This window comes from Mesitornis unicolor, unplaced genomic scaffold (assembly GCF_000695765.1).
Source record: "Mesitornis unicolor isolate BGI_N332 unplaced genomic scaffold, ASM69576v1 scaffold4384, whole genome shotgun sequence".
NCBI lineage: Eukaryota > Metazoa > Chordata > Aves > Mesitornithiformes > Mesitornithidae > Mesitornis > Mesitornis unicolor.
This window is the reverse complement of record NW_010177876.1, coordinates 1-26,806: the sequence shown is the minus strand read 5'-3', so window position 1 is coordinate 26,806 and position 26,806 is coordinate 1. Positions and strand designations below refer to the sequence as shown.

The following is a 26,806-nucleotide window of genomic DNA, read 5'->3' as shown; positions in this document are numbered from 1 at the left end:
ATGCATGCAGTGCAAGATGTATTAACAGTCTGGAGTAGCTGTTATTTTATGCATTAGAGAATAGTTATCTATCTGTTAGAATTTAATTGCAGTCTTTCTGAAGCGGGTATGTACAAACCATCTAATTCTTTATTGTATGAATGAAAATAACCAAGACATCTAGTAGCAGCACAAACAATTGACAAAGGGCTCAATTTGGTTTGCATAATGTTTATTGTCAAAGAGTAGATTGAAATTAAAATAGCCAGATGAGTCTCATTCAGTGAATTGTTGGATGCTGTTGTATAGTATGCTATTACAGAGAGGATTTTAAATATCTCCTGCTCTTGCTGTTTTCAGGGAGCATTATTTGAGTGTTGTAACATGGGTGACAGATGAAAGGATCTGTCTGCAGTGGCTCCGAAGAATTCAGAATTTTTCAGTCCTCACAGTCTGTGACTTTGAAAGTGCTGCTGGAAATTGGTCATGTCCACGGGTAAGAAAAATGAGGTGGGAGAGCCACAATGCTTGATAAATGAAAATAAATGAAACTGGGAAAGGAGTAGAGTATCTCTGTATCTTTCTCTGTATAGAAACATAGCCTGATGTGAAAGAAACATAATTGTTGTGAGATTGTTTGTTTTTTCTTTCTTAGGAAAAACAACGTACAGAAGAAAGTACAACTGGCTGGATTGGCAGAGTGAGTGTTCAATTTCTAAAACTTCTACAAGCTAAATAACGCTGATAATTGAGGACATTTCACATGAGCCTCTTGCTGGTTGCAGTGCCTCTTTTGTGCAGGTCTGATCCATTCAGTTGTTGCAGTTAACATGTATAGGGAATAATGGTCTCGGATGGAGCTGCTGGGCTGACAGTGCAGCATTGGCTGGAGCTGTAACTGCATCCTCTGTGACCCACACATCGTGTTCAGGTTGCCAAAAAAACAGGGTGCTCCTTCCAGACTCCTTTTTTAATTCTGACCTACTGCTTCAGTAGTGGTAGGTAGAGAAGTGCGGGAGCCAGGATTGAGAATTCCCTTTGTACTGTGGGAGTTGTCAGTTGTGCTGGTTTGGCTGCTCCCCTGTTTCCTGCCACCTCCAGAATGATCCTAGGGGATAACATGTTTTAAGAAGTGTATCCTGTTACCTTTGTTATTGGAGGAAAAACAGAGAGGACGAAAGTAGCATTTCAGGTTGCAGCAAACCGTTTCAGGTTCTCCTTGGGGGATTTTATTCATTTCCCCCCACCCACCCAAAATATCCATTGAAGAGAACTGGGGACAGGATGCGTAGAACTGACCAGATTAAAAATTTCATACGCTTCTACTAAACCAGTCGCTACTGTCTGGATGATGCTTTCCAAGCTGCCTCTCAGTCCTTTGGTACATGGTAGAGAGTAGGCACCTAATGAACTACACAGAAGATCTGGGGGAAGTGAAGCAGAGAGGCAAAAGTTCAGACTTGGAGGGAGAAATGAGTTTCAGAGTTTTTGATGAGAACACAGAGTACACTTTCCACTCCCGCATTTTCCACACACTGATTATGCTTTAGTCACTAATTCACTTTTGAAGTCAAAAATGAAAGTTTAAAGAAATGCAAAGAGGGAGGCAACAGCAGGGATGAAATCATCCGCAGTATGAAGATGAGAGATCAACCCACCTGCTGTCAAATTTGATATGGAAAGGAAGGCCTTAACGCTGACACATTTTGCTTCTCTGCAGCAAAGGCTTCACAATTAGACAATGTGATGATCAAGCTGCAGACTTTGTAAACAGTTGTGCAAAATGAGAGGGCAAAATGCGAGTCTGTGCCATTAAACTAGGTTGTTGGTTTTTTGTTTCTTTTAAAGAGACAACCCACATCTTAGGAGCTGTTAGAAGAAAAAGAGAATCTTGCTGTGTGGTGCTTGGATTTGAGAAGAGAGTGGAAAGTAGGGAGGATTAAAGAGGAGATAGGAAAGGTATATTTATTCCTTTCTTTTATCTACTTAGGGATGGTAAAATGACACTTGACTGATCAGGGATATTTTTATATATATGAGAGATATATATACATATAGATATGTGTAGACTGTTCGTATAAGTGTATATACAAACTTAAGGAAATTATGTATGTGTAAAATAGACACATGTCTCTTTGTATCTATCTGTAGTGTATTTTCTTTTTCTTTTTTTTTCTTTCAAAAAATTGAAATGAAATTATTCTTAATCTAAGAATGCTCAGAACAGCCTGTGTTACTGCATAAGGCTTCCAGGTCATGAGCTAAGTTAGAGTTTGCCAGTTGAGATGAAGGAAAGTCACACTTTGAAAAAGCAAGACTGCGATAAGAGAGAAGCTAGCAAAATATTTGCCAGGTTATTTTTTGCAAAAATATTGCTAGTGAAAAAGAAGAGATTTTCTGAAGCACCTGGCATAGGGAGACTCGGGTTCTGGCACTGCTTACTGAGTGACCAGAAGTGAGTCACTTCGTCTTTCACCATCTTTCACTTTCCATTTCAAAATGGGTATAACATCACCGAAGTAATTGTACTGTGTGAGCTGGCTAATCAACATTTAAAAGTCTTGGACGTTTATCACAGAAATCGCCTTTGTTTTGTTTGGCTCAGTTTCATTCCTCTGTTTTTCTCTCTACCAAGTGGAGCACATCCAAAAGACAGTCAATAGAAGGAATCTATTTGTTTTCATCACTCATTGATGGTGTGTAGTTTCTTCCATGAAAATATAATTCCAGTTTGGGTTCTCTGGCATTCTGTAATCACCTGCTTACTAGCAAAATTTCCTCTTGGAAAGCAGCTTTCTTTGAATAAAAGGGGACATTTTTCGCCGTCAGGCTAAAAGGTAAACTTAGATTTCAAATAATTTGTTCACAAATACATGTTTTAAAATGGGAAATGTGAAGAAAATGTGTATTTGCAATTTTTACATTCCTATAGGTTACAGCTACATGTTGGACAGAATAAAACGGAGACTTTAAAAGCAGATGCACACACCGTTTCCTGAAATGGTAGGAAACTAGGAACACCTGTAGGACTTTAAATGCAAGGGAGGTGGGAAGGTACATTGGTGCTAACAGTCAGGAAATTGTGCTGCTTAAGGGGCAAGAAAGTATTTCACAGAATCACAGAATCACAGAACGTTAGGGATTGGAAGGGACCTCACAAGATCATCCAGTCCAATCCCCCTGCCGGAGCAGGAACACCCAGATGAGGTTACACAGGAAGGCGTCCAGGCGGGTTTTGAATGTCTGCAGAGAAGGAGACTCCACAACCTCTCTGGGCAGCCTGGTCCAGTGCTCTGTCACCCTCACTGAGAAGAAGTTTCTTCTCAAATTTAAGTGGAACCTCCTGTGTTCCAGCTTGTGCCCATTACCTCTTGTCCTATCATTGTTTGTCACCGAGAAGAGCCTGGCTCCATCCTCTTGACACTCACCCTTTAAATATTTATAAACATGAATGAGGTCTCCCCTCAGTCTCCTCTTCTGCAAACTAAAGAGACCCAGCCCCCTCAGCCTTTCCTCATAAGGGAGATGCTCCACTCCCTTGATCATCTTTGTAGCCCTGTGCTGGACTCTCTCCAGCAGTTCCCTGTCCTTCTTGAACTGAGGGGCCCAGAACTGGACACAATATTTCAGATGCGGTCTCACCAGGGCAGAGTAGAGGGGGAGGAGAACCTCTTTCAACCTACTAACCACCCCCCTCCTGATATTTGAAGTGCATTTGCTTTTAGGGTAGCAGCTACAAGCTCTACCTACTAAGACAGTACGCAGAAAGTTTTGCAGTACTGTTGTGGTTTAACCTGGCAAGCAGCTGAACACCACAAAGCCACTCTCTCGTCTTCCTTCCCCCCACCCCCAGTGGGATAGGGGACGGAATCGGGAGAGTAAAAGTAAAGAACTCGCCAGTTGAGATAAAGACTAATTAATAATTAAAATAAACCAAACATAAATTATAACAATACCAATTAATTGCAACAAGAATAGGAGCAATGATAATAAAGCAATCAAAGTTAGCTCACAAACAGCAGCTGCTGGCTGTATGCCAGCGAAAACACGAGGGAAGGGTAAGCCTCAGTAGCTGAGGCCGGCTGCCATCACGAAGTAGAAGGGAAGGGAAGAGAAGGGTTTGAACAAGTGATTGAAGAAAGGAAAGGGTCATCTCCAGCAAACTCCCCCATTTATGATGAGTGTGACATTTATGAGGTAGAGTACATCTCTGGTCAGTGTGGATCACACCTGGGTCATCTGTCCTGGGCCACCTGTCCTAGAGAGTCCCAGGCTTTCACTTCCCTGCATCCTCTTGTGCAGAGAGAAGAAAAAAAAACAGCAAACCCAAAGAGACTATAACCATGGGCGTAGTCAAAAGACTGAAAAATAAACCTTGAAATAATGTAAATACTGGAATGTTATCATATCAGTCCCAGCACAAATCCAGACCAAAAAATTCTCTCACTAGCTACTACAAGGGAAAGAAAGTAAAAAACACTCTGTCCCAGCAAAAGCAGGACAAGCGCGTTCAGTGATGCATTGTTTCAAATGCAGGTTTTGATATCTCCAGGCAGAAGTTTCAATACTTGTCGTTTTGGGTTTGGAGTGGTGGTGTTTGCTTTAATAGACATCTCTTTTCTCTCTTGTGTTCAAGTTTCAGCCATCTGTCCCTCACTTTGCACCCGACAGCGCTTCCTACTACAAAGTCTTCAGCAATACAGAAGGTTACCAGCACATCCATTACATAAATGGCTCACAGGTAAGCAATAAGGTGTAGGACAGTCACTGCTGACTTGTGTTTCTCCTGGTAATTGAGGAACTTCATTTTCTACCTATTTGCTGTGCCTTTTTTTTCCCTCTCCAGGCTCCAATACCTGTTACAGCAGGAAAATGGGAAGTAATCAGCATAGAAGCTGTAACCAATAACTCTTTGTAAGTATTGTAATTAAGATATCGATTCCTATCAGCAGGGCTTGTAACAAGTGTCTAAGCAAGCAGGGAAGGGGAGGAGGGAGAAGGTGTCATTGAACTCATTAAAAATCTGATCTAAACGTGCAAGATATTTAAATATTGTAAGGTTCTGTAAGCATCTTACCAAAACCAGTATGTCTTGCTTTTACAGATACTACATTAGCAATGAGAACAACGGAATGCCAGGAGGAAGAAATCTTTACAAGTAAGAATTTTTGTCTGCAGTATGAGTACAATATTTATTAATGAAAAAGGAATTTTTAAAAAAAGTGCTGCAAAGTAAAAATATTAGGATGTTTATAGCCTAATGTGGGATCCTATATAGGATATTTAATTAAAATTGGTGTAGGAGTGTAAACTGTAAAAGCAACAAATGCTTTTTATGTAAATTTAATCAATAAAGGGAAATTGTGAAAAGAAACAACCAGTCTTCAAGCAACAAACTCCTAATGAAAACCTCTCACCTTTTTTTTTTTTTTGCTACGATTATAATTCTAGTATTAATTGAACTCAGAAGTCTGCTTTCTCTACTTTTATAAATCAGTAAGGACTTCATCCCTGAATTTTATCATCTTTCATTCTGTCATCTTATTTAAGAAGCATACATTTGTTTAGCATAGTTTAAAAAAAAAACAACTCGATTCTGAAATGAAGCTCGTCTACTTTGCAGAGTGCTCTTGGAAAGCAGTCCAAGTTCTACTCGATGTGTTAGCTGTGATCTGAATCGCGAAAGATGCCAGTATTATTCTGTGTCCTTCAGCAAAGACGCACGGTACTATCAGCTAGATTGTCGTGGTGAGTATAACCAGAATTAATTGACACAAACGTGACTCACTGATTAGTTTGGTGGGCAAGTTCGCTTCGTCAAGATCTTGATATGCACTGCGTAACGATGATATGTGTTGGTATCGTTGGATAAATGGATCAGCAGCAGCAAAACGCCCTCCCTCCTAGGCTCAAAAGCACCTTGACAAAAACTACAAGGATAAAATCTGATAGCTGTATCTATCAGCAGACCTGAAAGAGATGCAGAACACTCTTGTCTGCTGTGCATCTCAAGAGCTGCACGGGGAGCTCTGTCTGTAGAAGGAATTTGGAGGCTCTGGGAGCAAGGCAAGCAATAAGCTGGGTAAAGAGAAATGCTCTGTGTCTTGGAATAAAATTAAGATAGGTAGCGCTGCTCAAAACTATCCAGTGAACATAGTTGTAAGTTATGCAGTGGGACTGTAGTCTGTCCCTGATCTGTACGTTCTTGTGCTAGATGGTACAAGGGATACATTAATCAGAGGCTGGAAAAAGAAAATTCTAAAATATCCCATAGAATGGAATGTATGGTTTTTTTTTAAGATGCCCAGATCTTCCCTGATAGAAGGACAGACAGACAGCAGAGAAAGAATTGTTCTGTCAGGTTGTGAAAATGGTTGTTTGAAGGCTGCTGTGGTCTCCATGACAAGGCTTGATGATTTCCAAGGCATGGTCTACAACCAGTGGGTAGACTTTGCTAAAGTCTAATTCTTCAGTACCTTGCAGTCATGTGGTTCACCTGCGAGACAGTCTGAATATCTTATGGGATCCTGTGGCTTGAGTTTGAGCCCTACTGACTTGTGCAAACCGGAGGGAAATGAGTTCTGAGCTTTTATGATTCACCCACTTCCAATTACTTTACAAGGGTCATGTTGTGAGACAGCATGCAAACATGAAGGTTTCGTGCTCTCTTAACAGGTCCTGGCCTGCCTCTATCTACTCTGCACAGGAGCAGTGATGATGAAGGTATAGGACTGTTTTAAAATGTGATTTGTGTTGAGCCAAAAAATTGCACTGTAAATTTATTTTAATTTTTTTTCTCATTGCATATAATAAAGTATAATAAAGAAAATGCCAGCTACAAAGGGTAAATTTAATTTCAGATAATTACTCTAGTACAGTTAACCAGAAGAATAAATTATACAGCTTGGCATACATTTATTCGTAGTTTATTTAATACTATTTTACATTGTGCTAAATAACAGTGAGTAATATATGAGTTATTTAGTGGATAAATGTTCAGTTTTTCTGAAATCGCATTCAGATTAAAAACATGAAAACCAGGCTGGTTACTAAATTACGGAAGGAAAACTGTATCGTAAACATTGAATATGGGAGGAAAAACAAAAACTGCAGTGAAATAAGATTGCAGTGTAGGTTGCCATGACGTCAGATTGAATTTTTAAAGTGGCTCACAATTAAAGAGCAATGCATTTGAGAATAATGTATTTAATCTTCGACTAACTCTGTCGTTCAGTCCTCAGATACTTGGAAAATAACACTGAACTGGAAAATTCATTGAAAGAGATTCAGATGCCTTCAAAACAATTTGGCACCATTAGTTTAGGTGGATACAGTAAGTTCAAAGCCATGTTTTACTTTTCTCTCCCCCTTTCACAAAGTGCTTCAAGGTCTTCTGCTGAAGAGTAAGACAGGAGAGATGGCTGCTGTGGGAATTATTGCAGTTATTCAGCTCTTGGAATCAAGATGAGATTTTTTTTTTTTCAGACATCTCCAAACATTTTGGTTTTTTCTGAAATCCCAAAATACTCTTCTCTAAAATGCGTTTTCCATTATGTGAGATCTTAATGATTTCATGACGAAGTGACTTAACTCCCTTTTTCCTTGATAATTACCTGAAAAACAGAAGTCCCTAATACAACATTAAATAATTAAGAGGAATGGGGCGTGAGACACAAAGCTTGTAAGCATTGTTGAATTTAAATTAAATTATAAATTCAAGTACCTTTTAATTTACAGGTGAAAGTCCCTTTGGTTTGTGTCAGCAGTTTGGAACAGTGAAGTTGTTGTTCAGTTATTATCACAAAACAGATGCAGAATCTAAATGCAAAAGCTTTCAACATTCTTTATGCTCCATTTCAACAAGATCACCTTTGACTTTGTGCAGGGATATACTTGGATTGAATAGCCAGGTTCTTAAAAGCATGCTTGCACTCCAAGACTACATAAACCTCTGAATACTAGAATGAAATGCTAGGAAAGGCACTGCTGATGCTTTGCTGGTCGTGCTCCTCTGCATTCGCGTTCCTGGGTACAGAAGCTTTCTTGACACCCTCGTAGGCTGAGGAACAAGAGACAGAGCCGTGGTGATAGGCCTGGTACCTGTCTAAGCTGTTCTTGCTCCTGCCTTTGCTACTAGCTTTTATCTTCATGACAAACTTCCTCTTGATACAAGGAACGGCTATTCGTAATGGAATTATATTTTACAGACTGTACTGAGTTCTGTCAGTCATTAACTGTTCTTTTGATGCCTCCCTTTTGATGCCTCCCTCCTTTACTGTTACCTTATTTATATAATAAATCTCTTTATCTTTGTGTTTTCTGTCTTTTATTTCTGTCACATTTTTACTAGGGCTAAAGATGAAATCTTCCAGGCAAAATGAAGGTTTAAAGATGTTCTTCATGCTGTCAGTTGTATATTCATCTTTTTATTCCTCTTTGTTCTTACTACTTCATCTCTTCAGGGTAAAAGCTTTTGGGTAAGGGGAATCTATTTTTATTGTCACAAGTAGGAGAAATAAATCCATTTATGTAGTCCTACTTCAGGTTCCAAGTCAGCTCACAGATCTGTGTATACTGTCAGAGAAGAAATCAGCACTGTGACTATAGCGTACATACACGAGGCAGAAAATGAAAATGAATATTTTCATGTGTTCAGTTTAGATTGTTTATTTTTTCAGTGTTTTAATGTCTTGTGGACAAATTTCTATAAGACTTGCACTCAGACAATTACTGCAGCGCAGTCCATCAGCACTGCTTCGTGCTTTCTTTGCAACATGAGTTCTTCTAAAATTTATGAGTGAACAATTGAGCCAATTGGTTTGCAAAACTTAGGCAGTGTGCATTTAGAATGTTCAGCTAACTCTGAGCCAGCCTGGGTGGAAGGAGTAGCATGGATGGAAGCAGAATCAGTGTCGTTTGAGAAATAATGGGTATTTGGATGTTTCTAGGATGTCTGTCTGGCAGGTTCAAAACATTTAAAATTTCTAGGAGAGAAATTTGAGTACCGAAACATTTGTGAGCTAATGTCAGATCTACCACTGTAGAGACTTACCAGGTTTTGACATACAAGCTTAGACTATGTTACAAGACGGCACGTTGAGTCCCCAGATTTTATTATTACGATTGTAGGCATTCCAGTTCTACACTTTCTGCTAATGTAGCTGTAAAACATTTAAAAAATATTAGATTAGCTGTGAACTTTTAGCTGTGTATATAAGGGCAGTTCAGATGAAACTAGTTTTTTGGTTTTAGGGGGTGACTGAAATGTGCTCTTGTATGAATTGCAGTGCACGTCAAATTATTTCACTGGCGAACTGGCCTAAGTCACACTCTTTTCACTTTCAGACCTGTGGTATCAAATGATATTGCCTCCCCATTTCGATTCATCAAAGAAGTACCCCCTGCTCCTTGATGTGTAAGTCTTCAAGTTACATGGCAGTGTTGTGTTAATAATTGCTTTCATCTACTTCAAATGCTTTTAATAAGATCGTGAAACACAAAACCGGTGTGTTTTCAAATTTCTTCTTGAAGTAATTTTAAGAGAGAATGAAAAAAATGAGGTGTATCCAAATTCACGATAGATTCCTGTACCGTAAGGTGATATAATGCTTAACAACCGCCTGTTTTGCTGATGGCAGTGAGGCAGATACAGAATGTATCTTAAAAGCTAGGATGTCAGTGGTAGCTTACCTCCTCCTCTGCTCTTAGAGCTCATTAGGAATAGTATTCAGTGAAATTACATTCCAGAACGAAAACTTGAATAAGCCGTGTATCCTAAAGCTGAAGTAGTAAGTGTGGCATTGTGGTTTTTTCCTGTGATATTTGACTGTCAACTGGTGTTGGCAAACTGCATCGTGTGGTCAGGATTGCATTTGCTGCTTTTTCAGAAATTTAAATTTACATAAATTTACATAAATTTTAGAAATTGGTTGGTCCTGTCTTCCTCAGGCACTTCTGATGCAGGCTTGTTTTCTTCTAACTGGAACTTACTGAGATTTAGTTATTCATTAAAATAGAAATGTTAACTTCTTCCTCTTTCTTACAAAAAGCTGACTCCACAAAGATGCTGGCTGTTAATTCAGTTACATCTTTATATAATGTAATTTGGTAGCTCTGTAATGCTTTTAGATATGCCTATTGAACATTTTAATGAGCAGTGCTCTTTGCTTCTTAAGGCTTATTTTTGTTTAGATTCTGTTTGTATTGACTTACCTGGGCCTTTGTCAGGATCACCTCTGCTTCACTGTGATGTTGGTATCAGAAATTCCTTCAGAAGTGTCAGGATCCATGGCTTATAGAAACAAAGCCTGATACAGAGAATTCGTAGTAGCTTTTAATTTGCTTTTAAAACTGGGAAAAATGGGTCATAGAGCCACTCTCCCATTTCTTAACTCTGTTGAACAGTGGCTAGAGAAGTGTACTGCAAACAGAATTTTGCCATCCAGGCACTTGCAGAGTGTGATTTCATAGCACTCAAGCGCTTCTGAATATTTTAAAATAAAAAGTTAGAATTACAGTTTTGCTTCCTTTTTCTCAGCCTGCATAAGAAATAGTTTAGACTGTAGAGAACACTGACAAGACACTAAAAATGCAGAAGACAATTTTTTTTTCTCCCAAATGAAGGCTGTTTGTTGATTTCAGGCTTTAACCAAGTGAATCATGGGTAAATGGAACAGAAATTGTTAAAGACATCACTCTGAAACTCAGATGACTGGGTATGCCAACACAAAACAGAATTTGGTTTGGATTTCTGATAAGCCGCTTAAAGTCAAAGTAATGGAAGTTTCTTATTAGAGCAGCAAGCAGTCAGACAAATGAAATCCGGTCTGCTTTCGTGATTAACAGCCGATGTTTTGAGAAACCATATTGCTTTCAGTGTCCAGGCAAAGCAGCAGTTTGGAGTCAGTCAGGGATGCTTTTCTTGTTTGCTCAGTTTAATTTTAAAGTTTACTCTTCTGTAGTGGCTGAAAATTGTCAGCAATAATTGTATTTCAAATGCCTGATGCGAGAATGCATGGAGAGTAAATGCCTGAATTCTGCATTTCTTTTCTCCCAGGTACGCAGGACCCTGTAGTCAGAAAGTCGATTCAGCCTTCCGGATCAGCTGGGCTACTTACCTGGCGAGCACCGAGCATATCATTGTGGCCAGCTTCGACGGCAGAGGAAGTGGATACCAAGGGGATGCAATTATGCATGCAATAAACCGCAGGCTGGGAACATACGAAGTGGAAGATCAGATAACGGCAGCCAGGTGAGCTACAGTGAAATGGTCAACACCTGCACAGTCTTTCCTGTGCTTATTGCTTAGGGGTAAAAGGTGAAGGATTTTAATGGTCGTCTGGAAATTACTGGCAAGAACGTAATCTACATTAATTTTTGTGTGCTGCAGTGTGTCATTTATGGGCAAATCATTTTATGCTTAAAAAGAGAGAAGAGTTAATGCTGTAATACAGATTTACCTTATCTGTGGTTTTATAGAGATGATAGCTGTGCCTGAAGTATTGCATGTTTTTGTATGCAGTCACCATGATGAGGTGGGAAATGCTTATTTGTATGGTAGAAAGAAGCAGACACGATTGAAAATGGGCATGTCTGTAGAATGGCAGATACCTGCAATCCATTAAGCATTTAATTATTCTGTTTGCTTTTAGAACATTTTCTGAAATGGGCTTTGTTGATAAAGACAGAATAGCTATTTGGGGTTGGGTAAGTACTCACATAAGTTTGGCTGGCTCAGTATTTAATTGTAACAACGATTTGTTGTGCTGCTGTGTCCGGGGTGTTGGAGTGCTCAGTATGAGACACCTCTAGGTCATGGCACAGTCCCATAACTGACCTGATGAAGTACATCTTACTGGTGCCTGTATGCATTGTCCCTTTGCAAGCATTCAGGAGCCTTTGAAACAGAAATTAGGATGACTAGAGGGATTAAAAACAATTGAATGGGATTGTACCGAGTTCCTGTGTACAAGATGAACCAATATCTTGAAAAAAATAATCCATACATACTCACTACATATGTACATATTCACTAGTGTCCCTCTATATTATTTGGATGACTGGTTGTTTTTTTTTAAAGTTGTAAAATTACATGTGAACCAGTTGCACGGTGTGGTTGTCATGTTTGCACCGGCAGCCTGAAAATACCTAAATCTGCTACACTGCTGTGCTTGGCTATATTTTATTTCAGCAGTACTTCCAACCAGAGGCCAGATTTCTCTGACTGTGATGTGTCTTTAAAGCCTGTCACAGTACAGGAGAGTGTTTAGTAGCATATACATAGCCCCTCAGCTGCAACACTTGAGTGCATATGTAGTGTTGGTGATCTGTTTGATTCAGACTCTGAATATTTCCCTGTCCCAGGCTGCTGTTTCACTGCTTTTTCTGAAGTGGCAGGGAATATTCTTGTGTGCCCTGTTTAAACACACTACATTTAGTATTTCAGGATCTTGAATGTAATTGCTAGCTGAAATTTGGTCACTGCTGGTAACACGCACCAGTGAATAAATAGCTTAGTGGCAAGATAATGGTGATGATGGTGTTTTTAATAGCTTTTCTTATGAGTGTAAACATCTCTGTGTTGTATGAAGTGTAGTGCTAACTTTAATGAGAGGGAAATTCTTTCTACAGAAACGGAGGATTTAGTGCATTCTCATCTGACTCCTTAAGAGCCTGGGGATGAACAGTTGACGAGCAGTCCTCTTTGGAGCTAGGTTGGGATTATGTATCCTGGATACTGAACCTGCGGGCAAACAGATTTTCTTTATCTCTTTGAGTTTTCAGATTTTCAGTGTCTCATTGTCAGCCTGTCAATACATACATTAATTCTGTCCACCGTAGGTCCAGCAGTAACATCTTTACTGTGCTCAGGTTAGGCAACATGTGCATACATGGGTTTAATTACCAAGTACATGCATTACTTTGCTGCCCTCATTTGGAGGATCCAAGTATTGAAGTTGGAGCAGCCATGGAAGGGCTTTGAACTGAGATACAGTTCCTTTTGCCTGTAATGTGGTTTCAAGACAGGAACGAGATCCAAAAATTGCTCTTCTTTTTGAATGTGGGTGGGCACATTTTCTGAAATAACCCCTTCAAACTATAGTGAGGACAGTCGTTTGGGCAGACGGTGACACTGTTTAGGTATCTTGCTGCCTGGATGCTCAAGTGTGTCAGATACTTACTCATCTGTGTATCAGGCTAGACTGCGAGAGAATTTTCTGTGCATAGCAAGGAGTGTGTTGCTGCACAGTTCCTCCCACAGACTCAGCAGAAGATCCTTTGCTCCCCAGGCACAGTCTTGCTCTTGACGAGAGTTAGCAAGTGAGCTGCCATAGGCCTGCTTTGAGGGAGTTGTAAATTTTCAGATGCCCTGGTGCAGCTACTCATCAGGTGCGCTGTGGGCCCGAGCTCTGCTTCCACCCACTCCCCCAGCTCAGTGTCTTGTTTCCTGTCTTTCGCTGCTGCCTACAGTGCCACCGAGCAGTCATCCGTAGCTGAGTCACAGTTCAGCAGCGTTTGCACCCCCTTTCCCCAGCAAGTTCCCATTCATCAGCGCCACAGCTGCCGTGCGCTGTTTGGTGCCTGTTTCCCCCACTGAGCAGGCTGGGTGAGAGCTGACCCAAATTCCGAATGGAGTTCATTAATATGAAAAACGCCGAGCCTATAAATGTCTGATGAACCGTTCAGCAGATGGGCCCCATCCTTTTCTTCCCGACTAAAATAACAGCAATGTTTTCTTCTCAGTCTTATGGGGGATATGTGACCTCCATGGTGCTTGGCTCTGGAAGCGGCGTGTTCAAGTGTGGAATAGCGGTTGCCCCCGTGTCACGTTGGCAATATTATGGTATGTGATGGCTTCCTCGTTACAAGGATTCCCATATGTCTTGCAGTGCACATGCTGCAAAGTGTTGATTCATAGCGCAGAACTTTTGATTATCTACTAGATGCCACGTAAATGCCACTTGGTCTGTTTTTTGTGAACTCATGGGTATTGCATTTTGGAATTAAACCAATTCCCTAAATCTTATTTCCCATTTTAAAAAGTCAGATCCACAATTCCAGGTAATCTCTGTAACCTTTCATGAGGGCAAAATGACTGTAATATTTGTAGTACCGTAATGTGTCTGTGTTTGGTTTCCCAAGCTGCCGCATGTTCTGAGACCAGTATTGGGTGTCAGAAATCCATCGCTATTAGAGTTTACTTCTTCAAAATGCTACTTCACTTAAAAGACCGAGCTGTGAGGCTTAACATCGAACTTGTATTGTAATTTACTCTCTCAAAGTGACAAAATAGGATTTGAACTGCCTCCTTTTTTTTCCCTTTTAGAGTGTAAACTTGGGATTTTATAAATCTAATTAATCTGCAGAATAGCTTGTTGTGAGGAAAACCTGAAGTGGACAAGTCTGTACATGTTTCAAGCTTATAATGTGTAATGTTGTTGCATGAAGCTATGACTGCAGTTATAGGGGACCTCCTCCCAGATTAAAAAATTTATATACAGTTAAAAATATAGTGTGTGCTGGTAAAATGTGACCACATTTTGACATTTTTCTGGTTTAGAGTTGTCCGAAAACATTCAAAGGAAAGCTTTTCCTGGCAAACCCCTGCTAAACACGGCATGATTTATCATTCTGCATCTAGCACAGAGGCTGTGTAATAGCGTATTACGTGCTCTGGCTAATCGAACAGACCAGACAATGCTGCCAGGTAGCAGCAGTAGTCCGTTGAGGACATAGGGATGTTCTCATAATGTTTAGGACATTAATATTACAGTAAGGCAGGAAATATATTTTTTAATGAAGATCAGAATCTCTAAGATTCCACTTTAGTCGATTAGAGAAACGAAAGGGGTATGGAGGCAATGCATACTCAACGTTTTACAAAAAGCACAGCAACACTGGTGAGAAGTCAAGTGGCCGTTAGAGTATGGCAACAGAGCGTTCATTTGTGGGGCTTAAAATAAGGCAGCAAACCTGCACAAAAAGTAATATACCGTGCTGAACAATCTGTGGAAAATCAAAGACACTTAATATTGACTGTGTATAACAGAGAGCCAAGCCAAGTCCTTGTTTACTGCTATGTTACCATTTTATGGATTTTTAGTAGTAAATGTTTAGATTAAACATCCAAGGTTTTTTTTTCAAATGCCAGTCATTTGCTGCAAGATTTTCAGTAATTTTTCTTCAGATTACTGGAAGAATAACAATAAGGTAGCATTGACACAAAGTACTTTATTAATATTCAGTATTCAAGTGTCCATGGCAACGAGCAGATTAAATATTCTGAATAATGATGGTTACCTACATGCCTCATTGTGGAAAACCTGGTTTTATCTGTTTGTGTTTTTTTAATTACCAGTAAGCATTCTTGTTGTTTGTATCAGTGAGTAAAATTTCTGGTGGACAGTCTGAAAATTAAGTAGCATATCCTGCTTTTGTTTTGTTTTAATTACAGATTCCATATACACTGAGCGGTACATGGGCCTTCCTATAGCAAGTGATAACCTGATCAACTATAATGTAAGACAAAAATCACTTTATTTTGTCTTTTTGAAGCGTGTTGTTTCTTTTCTAAAGCGCTCTTTGTGCAGTCTGGTTCCTTCCCCATGGGAAGCAGTCAGTTTGTTTCTTCTTGCCGGGTGTGAGTGTTGCATTGTGCTGTTAGAGGCTGCAGTCTCGTGTTTGGAGTTGCATGAGGCAGTCACTCCTTGCTGCATGGTGTGGGTTTTCTGTTGTTTGTTTGGTGTGTTGGGCTTTTTTACATTCAGTTCCATTTGGCTACTTTGCAGACTGTAAAACAAGCTGTAAAAACTGTTTTATTTTAATCACCAAGAAACAAACTTGTTTTAAAATTTAATATGCTCGTGGGCAAACTATGCTTTATCTTAAACAACACTTCCACCGAAACAAATCTACTCCAGTTCTTTCTGAAGTGTAATTTTTTCAAAAATGGGTATTGCTTGAACTTCCTTGCTTTAGGAATTCGCAAGAATTTTTCAGGGAAAGCAAAATCTCCTAAATATTAGCAATCTTTGACAGCAAGTCTGTCTGTTCTGTGATCATATCACATTGCAGACCAACTGAGAGCCAGCAGTGTGGAGGCTGGAATTTTGGCCCCATCTCCACGAACACAAGGTGTCCAAGGTTTGCTCTGAGATATCTAGTGTTTGTCGAGAAGTGAGGGAACTTCCAGATGTTCTCATGGGAATAAAATACCTGTAGGTTGTCCTTATCGTGGCATGATGAATTGCTTGACTTGCTCTTCCATGTGCCAGCTGCTTTTTGTGGCCTCAAGGGCTTTTTGAAGTCACAGGTAGCTGGGCATAGGGCAGAGCAGCCCAGGTCTCTTGTAAGGTTTTGCTAAGTTTCGAATCAAGGTGCACACACAGTGGCCCCTGGAGAACTGTGAGGCATCTGAGGGTGCTTTGTGTCCTGGTTATTGGGATGTTTGATGCTGAAGCCAAACATGGACATCATGGGAAAAGAGATGGCATGGTCTTTGTGTTTGCATTGGTAAATAGGCTAGGAGACAGTGTAGCACTGACTGTGTCTCGATGTATTTGATGCATTAAAAAAAAGTAAGTGTCACTGGGGAAAAAGGGTGGAGGTTGTTGCATGATTCAAGAGTACGGTAAAACATATAAATACATGCATGCATATATGGCCATTTCAGTGCAGTATCTGGTTTTGTCAACTGCCATATTGGATGTTGTGGTTAAAACTGAGGCTGGTGGTATTGACTGCTGGAAGACTTGGTACTGCGTCTGCCTCTTCTAACCAGCGAGCAGCTCGAACCCCCCGGGGGACTGACCAGCAGCCTGCAGCCCCTGCCTGCCTCTTCCCAAATGTGTTTCTTTAAGGCGGTGGGAACCGTAGGAGGTCTGCGAGGTATCAGTGTAAATAGAAGTTACTGTCGTCGTGCAGAACGAACGTTAACGCTCTGGGTGCACAAAGTCATTCACCAGCTTCACGGCACAGATGGCAACAGAGGACTGTTTAATCCTTTCAAGCCAGGAGTCGGATTTTCTTGGCATAGTATCCAGTGCTGGCAATGGCCACGTTGAAACTGCCAGTACCAAAGAGCTAAAGGTTTCAAATGTGTTACTCAGAGGACTAATTGGGGAGAATGGTGGCTAGGTGGAGGAGGGGTAATTGCACAGATCAGATTCACACTTCACTGCTGCTTCTAGAGACAGGAAAATACAACTTAGAAACCCCAAATGATGTACTTCTTGGAATTAACTTTTTCACCTAAACCTGGAAGGGTGGGGTAGCTCAAGAAGTGAGTTTGTTGCTTTTCACGCAGCATCAATGGAAGGGTTGAGGGATTTTGATGCTGCTGAAGACCCTTAAAGACTTCAGCCCAGCATGTGCCTGGTTTACAGCCCCTTTCGTCAGTGTCCTGCTCACCAGCCTCCTGGCCCCTCGTCGCTGATGAGAGCTGTTTTCTGAACTTAATGTTTTTTAGCAAGTAAATGCAAAACGTGTACTGAAAGCTCTCCTAGCTGAAGCTGTTAAAGCATTTTTGAACTGTTAAGTTCATACTGTCAGGTTAGAGTGCTGCATCATATAATCTCTATCCTACTGCATCCCCTGTGAAGCTGGCTTGAAAAGTGAAAGGTTGCATGAACTCTGTGCTGTGTGCCCCGATTTAAAAAGGAATGAGAGTGTGTACACACCTGCTTAGAGACGGGGTGTGCTGCTAGGCACCTTCCTAATGCCCAGAGGATTACTAATGACTGTGAAGATATAGTCTCAAGAAACTGGCTGTGGTAAGAGAGGTACACCCTACCTTTGTATTACTGTGACATTACCTTTCATATTTACTGGAGGAAGAGAATCTGAGATGTTAAATACTCCTTGTCAAGTCTGAGAGATGACTCACAGTCCTCTAAGCGGGCTAATTAGGTGCGAGCAGTGCCTTTTAAGGTAGCTGTGAACTCTTAAAAAACAGAGCTTTGTCAAAGAAAGGAGCAAGCAAGGGCGGAGCTCCCGCTGTATCCTGGATCACTGTCGGGATCCTGGGCTGCCTGGCAGAGTCGCTGCTGCTGGGGAGAAATGTCCCTGATGTAAAAGACTGGAGACTAAAGCAGGCAGAGCTCTGGAGGTCAGCTGCAGTAGCCATGTAAAGCATACCGACGAGACTGTTCAACTTGTGAGAAGATTATTTTGCAGTTCACTCTGAATTTGATATGCTTTTGGCAAGTGTTTGAAACAGTCATAGATTTGGCAATCTTTTTCTAGCAGATTTGAAATGTTCAGTCCTTAAGAACTGCTGCATCATTAGGTTATGCAAAACAGGGTACAATTTTGTAAATATGCCATCTTGTACTGATTTGACATTTGTTCTATTATCTGAGAATATGCTAAAGGGAGAGAGACCTTCAGTTTCAGCCAAACCGTAACTTGTTTGTGAAGTGCTGATAAAATGTTGACTGCTGTGTGATCTTTAGAAAAGCCAGTTAGGCTCAGCAGGGCCTAATGCTCGGTACGTGCACACGTTCCCTTGTGAACCTTTGTCCCGGCGGCGTAACCGTGAAGCGGAAGGGGTGAAGTCAGTTGTCTTTGCTGTCCGCTTGAGGCTTGTTCAGCTGATGGAGCTGTTGCTTTGTGCTGTAACTGTGCCTAACTTGACATTGCTCCCTGCCTTGCAACCTTTTTTTTTTGGCAGCTGTGTACTTAAAGCACAATTTAGGGAAGGGACTCTTCATGTCAAGTATGGGTACAGCAAGTGACACATCCCTTGCAAGCGATAACAGGAAGTACCTCTTTTGTGTGTTCCTTCTTTCTGAAGGACTTTACAAGTAGCATAATTTTGTTGAAGGCTTGGAGGAGAAAAGCAATGACACTGACACCTTTTCTCTGAAACTGCTTTTGGAAAGTTGAGTTCTCAGAAGCGCAGCTGAAGTCAGGCTTCCCCTTGCAGGTTTGCTGTCCCTTAAACCAGCACTGATTTGATAGAAGAAAGCTATCGTTTCCCTCTGTAAATGTGGAAAATGGTTAATTCAAAAGATACTGCTTGGTTCTTTTTATTTTTTTCCTTTTTTTTTAATATCATTGGGCCATTACTTTTTGAACCATTCTTTTGGTTAGCTGCTGTGCCAGTGCTCCTCCCTGAATCAAAGTCCTCTCTCCAGATTCATCACGGTCTGCTCTTAATCCACGCGACCAGCTTGTTTCAATGGATAGCATCATGCTTCCAGTGTGGCTGCACTGCCGTAGGTCAGATGGGCTTTCTGGTCTTCTGCATCCTTTCACTATCCAAAGAGGGCAGCTGCAGTGTTATGGGTTTGAGGGTGGTTTTTTTTTCTCTCTGCTGAACTTGTTTTTTAAATTTGGCTGAATAACTACAAAGAACTCATTTCACTTATGAGAGGGTTGTGGTACACTATTCTGCAGTGACAAAAGGAATTTAATATTTATGCTTCCTTTAAAGATTCATGAATGTACAAAAGACATAAGGAAATTAGAACACTTCTGTGTCTTGGTAATGTAATGTATTTGACTTTCTGTGGGTAATAAATGCAAATCCCTGTGCAAGGATACAGCTTTAGTACAAGGTGGGGGAGAAAGAAAACAAACAACAAAAACCCCCAAACAATCAAACCCCTCACCATATCCTTTTGTTCCTAATTTTTACTGTTTTTTTTCCTAGTCACAGCAGCTTTTAATGTGCTGTAGTGTAGAGAAAACATCCACAGGGATTCAGTCATTTTCAGCAGAGGACCCCTATAATGTCGCTAATAGAAGAAAACTCCAGTCTGTACTGCCCCATTATGCAGGTTGTCTTACTGAGCCTGAAAGGTCTTGTCCTGTCCCTTTTCTTACTCACGCTCTCATGGCAGAGCACTGCCCTATCCCTTTCCTTGCCCAAATTAAAGATCCTACCTGCAATCTTTGCATTCCTTATTCATAGTAACCAGTCACAGTAGCAAGTAAGGTGTTCGTATGTTCTAGGGAATATGTTGTTACTGTGGTTTAAGTAAGTTTCATGACTAATCTTAGTTGCTCATTATTTTTCATCACCGTATTGTGTTGCAGTTCCCAAAATGTAGCTTGACTCCTATTTCTAGGTTCAGTCGAGTGGTTTTATTTCCTTCAGGCGTTTCTGTATCGTATCTGGGGGACAGCGTTGTTTTGAACTTTGTCAGGCGTTTTTACTTGAGACTGATGCCGCACTCGCTCTGCTGACTGATCTGCAGGTGAGCTGTAGTGCACATTTTGGTCGGAAAGGCAACACACGTAGTCTCTGCAATATCCCCTCCTCGCTGTCATAGGGTGCACTGTTGCCATGGCAACATTTTTTAACTTGTCTGCAGTAGCACAGGAAACCTATGGCAAGTGGTGTGCTGCAGGCTAACAGCGTGTTAGCAGTGCATTAAATGTGTGTGTCACTCGCAAAACTCTGCCCCTCTGGAATTGCCTGTTACTCTGCAGACATAACCCTTGGTAGTAATTGCAGCCCGGTGCAGGCTGGTTTGAGCGTGAGCGCGGTGCTGTGGGATCTGTGAACGTGCTTACTTGGGTGTGAGAGGGAGCAGGGGTGACTGTTTTTATCTGAAGGATCCTAGACTGTGTCAACAGGAACCAACAGTCAGCTGGTAGCAAATAATCTTCTAAAAAACAGCACCTTGTTTCCTTTTTTCTTCTCCTCCCCCCATCCCTTTTCTTTAATTTCAGAGTTCAACAGTAATGGCCAGAGCTGAAAAATTCAAGGAAGTTGAATATCTCCTTATTCATGGAACAGCAGATGGTGAGTTGCAGTTAATTAGACATTTTAGTATTACAGACAGGTTCGCAATTCTACTACTGACAAAACAAAAGCATGAAGGGGCAAGGCTGTTACATTTACGTCAATAAAATAATACTGCTTTCTGCAACTAAATTGTGTTTCAGTCAGCAGTGCTGGGGAGGCTTCTGCGTTCGCTGTTTTTTACTGTTCCCCCACAGTAGTACAGAAGCAGGTTTTTTGTTTACCTTTTCCCTCTTTTTGTTCCACTTTTCAGATAATGTTCACTTTCAGCAAGCAGCACAGATTTCCAAAGCTCTTGTTGATGCTGAGGTGGATTTCCAGGCAATGGTATGCTTCTGTTTTGTTTAGATAATACAAATGGGTTTGTATTATGAGAACAATAGCAAAAGCTCCTTGTTGTTAGGTGTAACTCAGTTGCCATCTTAAATGAAAGCTTGCATATTTGCATTTCATATTCAGTAATCAAAAGTTTAACGTAATGCACCCAGGTATCTTCTGTATGAGGGAAAAACATAAAGCAGCTCCTTCTCATATTTGAACCTGTTTACCTAATCTTTCGTTTTGGTATTTTTTTTTGTTCTCAGACAAACAGCCAAGCCAATCCCAATCTTTGCATATACCCAAAGTCCAGTGAATAGGATCTTACAGATAGGATATAAGGAAAGGATGTAACTTCAGCTGAGTCAAACATAGCCTGTCCATCACTTTTGTGTTTCTCTGTTGAATTTGTAAGACAAGCAGTTGTTTGCCCCTTCTTGTGCTGTATATGGACACTCTCAGACTAAGGTGCAAGCTCTTCCTTTCCCACCTTCTCCCAGGCCTCGCGGAGCAGGGCAGAAAAGGATAAAGTAGAGAAGGAAGCCAAATGCACCGGTGGCTGGTTGTCCTGCAGCCAAACTTGCTGGGCTTACAGGGTGCAGAGATCAGGCGCTGCTCTAACCTGTGGAGCTGCATCTACCCTGCGTGTGGACAGGCCATGTGTTAATTTTGTACACGTGCATGAATAGATGGGGCATCCCACCCACAAAGCAGGGACAAAAGTATCACAGCCGTTTCCTATCACATTATGTCCTTGTCTCCATGCTGAATTAGCCTCATGCTGGGATAATTCTAAATGTCTGCACACGTGTTTATGTCTTGCCATGTTTGATCTGTGTAATTTGGATGCAGGTAGAACTAACATTCACTGCGTTCTTCTTTCCCCCAGTGGTACACCGACAAAGACCATGCCATCTCCGGTCAAGCACATAAGCATATTTATACCCATATGAGCCATTTCATAAAGCAGTGTTTCTCACTACCCTAGCACCAGCGGTGGGCTGTCAGTGATGGTACTTCTGCAGAAAACTCTCTAGACAATGTACACTGAGCCAGTATAGACATTTACGGATCAAGATGAGATCAGGGTCAGTTCTTGGGATGCCTGTGTACACAATGAAATGTTAATCTTTATAAATGATTTCTGCTGCCAGGCAACTATTGCGTTTTTGTTGATCGTGTTCAATCAGGTCTCAACATCACCAGAACGTAGGGATGTTGCAGACTTCTAGAAAGCATGGTACTTGCTTGAACCAGGACCTTTTGATATTTCAGTCTAAAGGAGAAATGGTCCAGTTTCTGTATTAGGGTACGAAATGATGAAAATGTCGGAGAGGAACCAACCTGGAGATCAGTTGAGGAGTAACAATAAGGATGTTTCCAACAAAAAGCAGAACTAACCCTGTGATCATTGCTGTGAAAATACTGATAAAACTTTGAACAGATTTTTGCAGAAATTACTTAATGTGTCATCAATTACTGTTTTAGAAACAGTACCAGGAATACTGCAACGTTAATATTTCCTATGCAGAGTGAAACACTTTGTTTACTGCAGTTCCTTGAGTTGGTATTTTCTGCAAGCTGTTGGATTACAGTTGCAGAAGTCTTGCAAGGAAAGCAGGTAACCAGCTTTCGCCAAAAATTTTGAATTATACCTATTCAAATCAGTCACGCTGAATTTCTTTGTTTCCTGTCATAGTGCTGTGATATTTGCTTACTTTATAGTCAGTCAAAAAAAAGGCTGCTATTGTGGGAATCTGCACTGGTAAAATTGTATCATCTGGGAACTCTGGCAGCCCGCTGTTGTTTCTCTATGGGACAGAAAATTTGGGGTTTGTTTTGTTTTGTTTTTTTTCAGAAGTTTCCTATTTACTGCTGAATAGGATTTATTCCTTGCACTCAAACAGAACACATTACAGTGCAAACTAGCAGTCACTTAAAGCACAGGCTGGACTGTCTTGTAACTCTCATGTGAATGTGCTGTTTAGCCAAGCCTGCTTTTCCTTGCAGCCTACCAGTAACCTCCTGCTTTATCTTCAGCACTCCAGGTAGGCTTCTCCAGCTAAAGATTGGTTTTTTTAATTTCGCATAGATAGAAAAGATGCAACCCACTTGTACTGTGAACTGTGCTGCTTTAAAATAATAAAGACATTAAGTTACAAAAGGAGGTGTAGCCTTATTGAATTACTGCATTATTGAAACAAACTCCTATAATGTCTACAAAAATCCATTAATTTTTAGAGAGAGACTTAGAGGAAGTTTCTGGTTTTGTTTAATGGTATCATGTAATGTGGTGTGACATGGTATCTAACACTTGGCTACTTGGCACTAGATGCCAGCATGTGGTTATGTATGTATTGTGAGTTATTAGTACTCATACAGACAGATAAAGCTTGGGAGAGATGGGGATGAATGTCAAGACAGTTAGTGCAGCTTGTCCTTAAATGAGAAGGAGAAGGGGGCCTGAGATGGAAAATAAGGTTTTGGTCTCATAAACAAAAACTCCTTGACTCACAAAATCGGGTTTTTTGGGAAACAAACTAGAGGTGGATATCAGAAACACAATCTTGTGCTCAGTTTATTAGTGGTTCGAATGTAGACTGACACCACTGTTGAAGTTCTATAGGATGCAGGTGTCAGTTATTTCCAAAGGCTGTAGTACCACGTTTCTGATTCTCCTGAGTCAAGGGAAACATAAATCAGCGTAACGGTAGATCACAGCAGTGCTGATAGGTTATTTAAAAAAAAAAAAAAAAAAGATAATCATTATCAAGTTGTGCATGGGCAAATAGTGGGTTGTTGCTTTTATTTTTTTGTATTTGTTTTTGGTTTTGTTTTTTATTTTTTGTTATCACTCACGGTGTTACACAGGCAAAAAAAAGTATTCCTATAATCCAGAAGCTGTATTAACTGGGCTCTCATACTTACTAAAGAACTAAGTATCACCATTAAGTACAGATGTAGTTCTGTGTATCTGACTACCTTACTGCTGCTAGCAGCTCACTGCGGAACTTCCATATTCTTAATACGCAGTCCTGTTTCAACTGTCTTATCTGCGAGTCACAATGAAGTACAATGCTGATTATCGTATATTTGTCTAGAAAGCAACTTTTAAGATACGCTGCTAATAGAGCACGATGCAACGTCTAAAACAGAATGTTTATTACTACACTAAGGGCCTCAATAAACATCAGTTTAATGTCTGGTTTTTCTCTCTGGTAGATCTCCCTCAGCTCCAAGAGTAATGCAGACAATAGAGCTGCCTCAGGGAACTGACAGCTAACTTGAAATGCACAAGCACAAGTCAATACCTAAAACTGAGGCCACAGCAGAAAGCCAGCTCGTTTCATTAATGTACAGAGCTGTCACTAGGAACCAGCTGTGGCTGTGCAGTGAGGCACCTACCAATTGCTTTTTCTTTGTTGTTGTTTTTTTCTTCTCTAATTTTCTTTTCTCTGTGAAATGCATACTTAAGGATTTTACACAAACTGTATGTACAACAACCTAACAGAAGCAGCTGAAGCCTGAGGTGTGACTGTTACAGTTCTCTGGCTGGGAGGCCTCCAGCCTTTGGTTTAAAACTTGGTGAAGAAGCTGGAAGGTATTTAATAAGATGGAGTCAATACTTTTAAGTAACTACTGCATTCTGGCAGTAGTGCTAGGCTTTAGGGCCTAAACGTCTTTCAGTAGCAGAAATTCAAGGTGCTGAGAATAGCACAAGCTCCAGCAATAGGCAGTAGGCTAAGCTGCTGCTGAACTATGAAAACACTTTCAGTATTGCAGCATTGGGGAATTTTAAATTGTGTGACCTTACCTGTTGATCTGTAAAAAAGACCCAACTGCTGCTGCCTGGTCCACATCATCTCTCCCAGGAGCAAAGGGAACCAGCTCATGATCAGTAAATCAGCATTTAATTCCCTCTCTCTTCCTGGAACAGGTCGGTTGTGTGCCATGTACAATATGTTACGTGCAATACAGTTGTATTCCCTACAGCCAGCAAGCCAACACTGACAGCACTGCATGTTTCAATGAGATTCCACTTGGAAATGGAGCAGGACTGGGCTGGCTCTACAGTTCGTTAATTTGCGAAGCACATTCAAGTGTCAGGTAGACATTTAAAATACTGTACCATATTGCATACTTGTTCTGGGTTTTGCAGTGTAAAAATAAAATTGAAAATTAGTTAGGATAAATATTTATTTTCACATAACATTTCTTAATTGTGAAAAACACAATAGTCTATTCACATGTACACATAAACTTTTGTAATAAATTACATCCAAGAAATTGAGTCATTTTTACCAGGAATATGAAATCAGAAGTAAATAGAGCACTACATTTGCTTTATATTGTGTGTGATTTCAGAATGTTAAGATTAACATTGGAATAGCATTTAAATTCACACAAGAACAGAGTGACTGTTTTAAAATAAAACCACTCTGAAATACTGAACAGAAATACAGAATGCCATTGAATACACTGATTTCTTAATATCCTAAGAGTTGGTCAAGTGAAACTAATACATTTTGATTGTATACATTATCTGTAACAAAGTTAGCAACATATTAAAACACCACCAGGCTGCTTTCGGAACAAACCAGCATTGAACTTCTATACTAACCTGAAAACAATTGGAATCTTACAATTTATCATCAAGTACACAAAACAAAGCGTTTTAGCTTAATGCATCAGGTTGTTTGGTTTTCTTTTTCCTAAATTTACAAATACTAACATTGAATTAAATGTAAATCCTTCTTTGTACCCATTAGATATTTTTTTTCTCCATAAATGGCCTTTAATGGGCTTTGAAAAATGCGAAGTCAAATTTAGAACGGTGACCCTATTAGTTTGCAGCAAAATGCAATTATCGTTTATGGCTAACAGAGTAAAACATACACACTGACACACGAAAACAGCAGAAGGAATGGCTATGAAAAGTTGTTCCCATGAGGTTTATGCAAAGATTATCATATTCTGGAAAGCTGGGGAATGTTAGAGCCCTGTAGCTGAGTTGTTATAAAGATTACAAGACTCTAATTCTTATTTGTAGGACTTAAAGGAATAGCACAACAATGAGATTGAGCTTTCATTTAATAATTTAAAAATTTACCTTAAAAAATTTTAAAAATCAGTGAATTCCAAATAACGCAATAAAACTTTTGCTCCGCATCTCTTAATTCAATTCCCTAATCTCGCAGTTCTTGTTCTACACAAAAGAACAGCTTGAAGGATCAGGCAGTAACAAAAATCATTATGAAAAATATTTTTGTAATGGCCTCAAAGCCACATTTTATTTTGCAATGTTGTTTTTATCTCAATCAATATGTACCTGATTGATGAACTAGTGAAGAGCTGTAACAGAACCAACAGCACGAGCCCATTTAAGTATCATACACAATTAAGCACTGAAATTAAGAGGCTTACAGTTGTTAGTAGAGAGAGGACAATATAAATACGCCCTTCATGTGGCTGTATATTAGGCAATAAAGAGGAAAATCATTGGGCAGGTGGTACAACTGCAAGTGGGGTAGAGGTCGTAACTATAAAATTTTCCCTATTATAAAACAATGAAGTTAGTAGTGACATAATGCAGTTGCGTGGCCTACCACGGCAACATTCATACAATGCAAGATAAGATCCTGTCATCACAGATTGCATTTTAAGAAATACTGTACCCTGTGTATCACATCAAAGGATGTGGTGGTGTTTTTTGACTAAAGTGAGAGAATGTTTCAATATATATTTTATATATATATA

At 40.2% G+C, this 26,806-nt stretch overlaps 1 protein-coding gene across 1 annotated transcript in view; it reads left to right on the top strand.

The window, feature by feature from the left end:
• Nucleotides 1-22,128, top strand: part of DPP4 (dipeptidyl-peptidase 4) — a 42,686-nt gene extending 20,558 nt beyond the window's left edge. Inside the window, exons 11-26 of the mRNA XM_010182248.1 lie at nucleotides 340-475; nucleotides 635-679; nucleotides 4,616-4,732; nucleotides 4,826-4,893; nucleotides 5,084-5,137; nucleotides 5,603-5,727; nucleotides 6,655-6,702; nucleotides 7,214-7,312; nucleotides 9,325-9,394; nucleotides 11,036-11,230; nucleotides 11,631-11,685; nucleotides 13,723-13,822; nucleotides 15,434-15,498; nucleotides 20,659-20,731; nucleotides 20,985-21,058; nucleotides 21,939-22,128. Coding sequence (XP_010180550.1) covers nucleotides 340-475; nucleotides 635-679; nucleotides 4,616-4,732; nucleotides 4,826-4,893; nucleotides 5,084-5,137; nucleotides 5,603-5,727; nucleotides 6,655-6,702; nucleotides 7,214-7,312; nucleotides 9,325-9,394; nucleotides 11,036-11,230; nucleotides 11,631-11,685; nucleotides 13,723-13,822; nucleotides 15,434-15,498; nucleotides 20,659-20,731; nucleotides 20,985-21,058; nucleotides 21,939-22,037 — 1,423 coding nt within the window. The 3' untranslated portion in view covers nucleotides 22,038-22,128. The remainder of the gene's footprint in view (nucleotides 1-339; nucleotides 476-634; nucleotides 680-4,615; nucleotides 4,733-4,825; nucleotides 4,894-5,083; nucleotides 5,138-5,602; nucleotides 5,728-6,654; nucleotides 6,703-7,213; nucleotides 7,313-9,324; nucleotides 9,395-11,035; nucleotides 11,231-11,630; nucleotides 11,686-13,722; nucleotides 13,823-15,433; nucleotides 15,499-20,658; nucleotides 20,732-20,984; nucleotides 21,059-21,938) is intronic.
• Nucleotides 22,129-26,806: the final 4,678 nt, after the last annotated feature.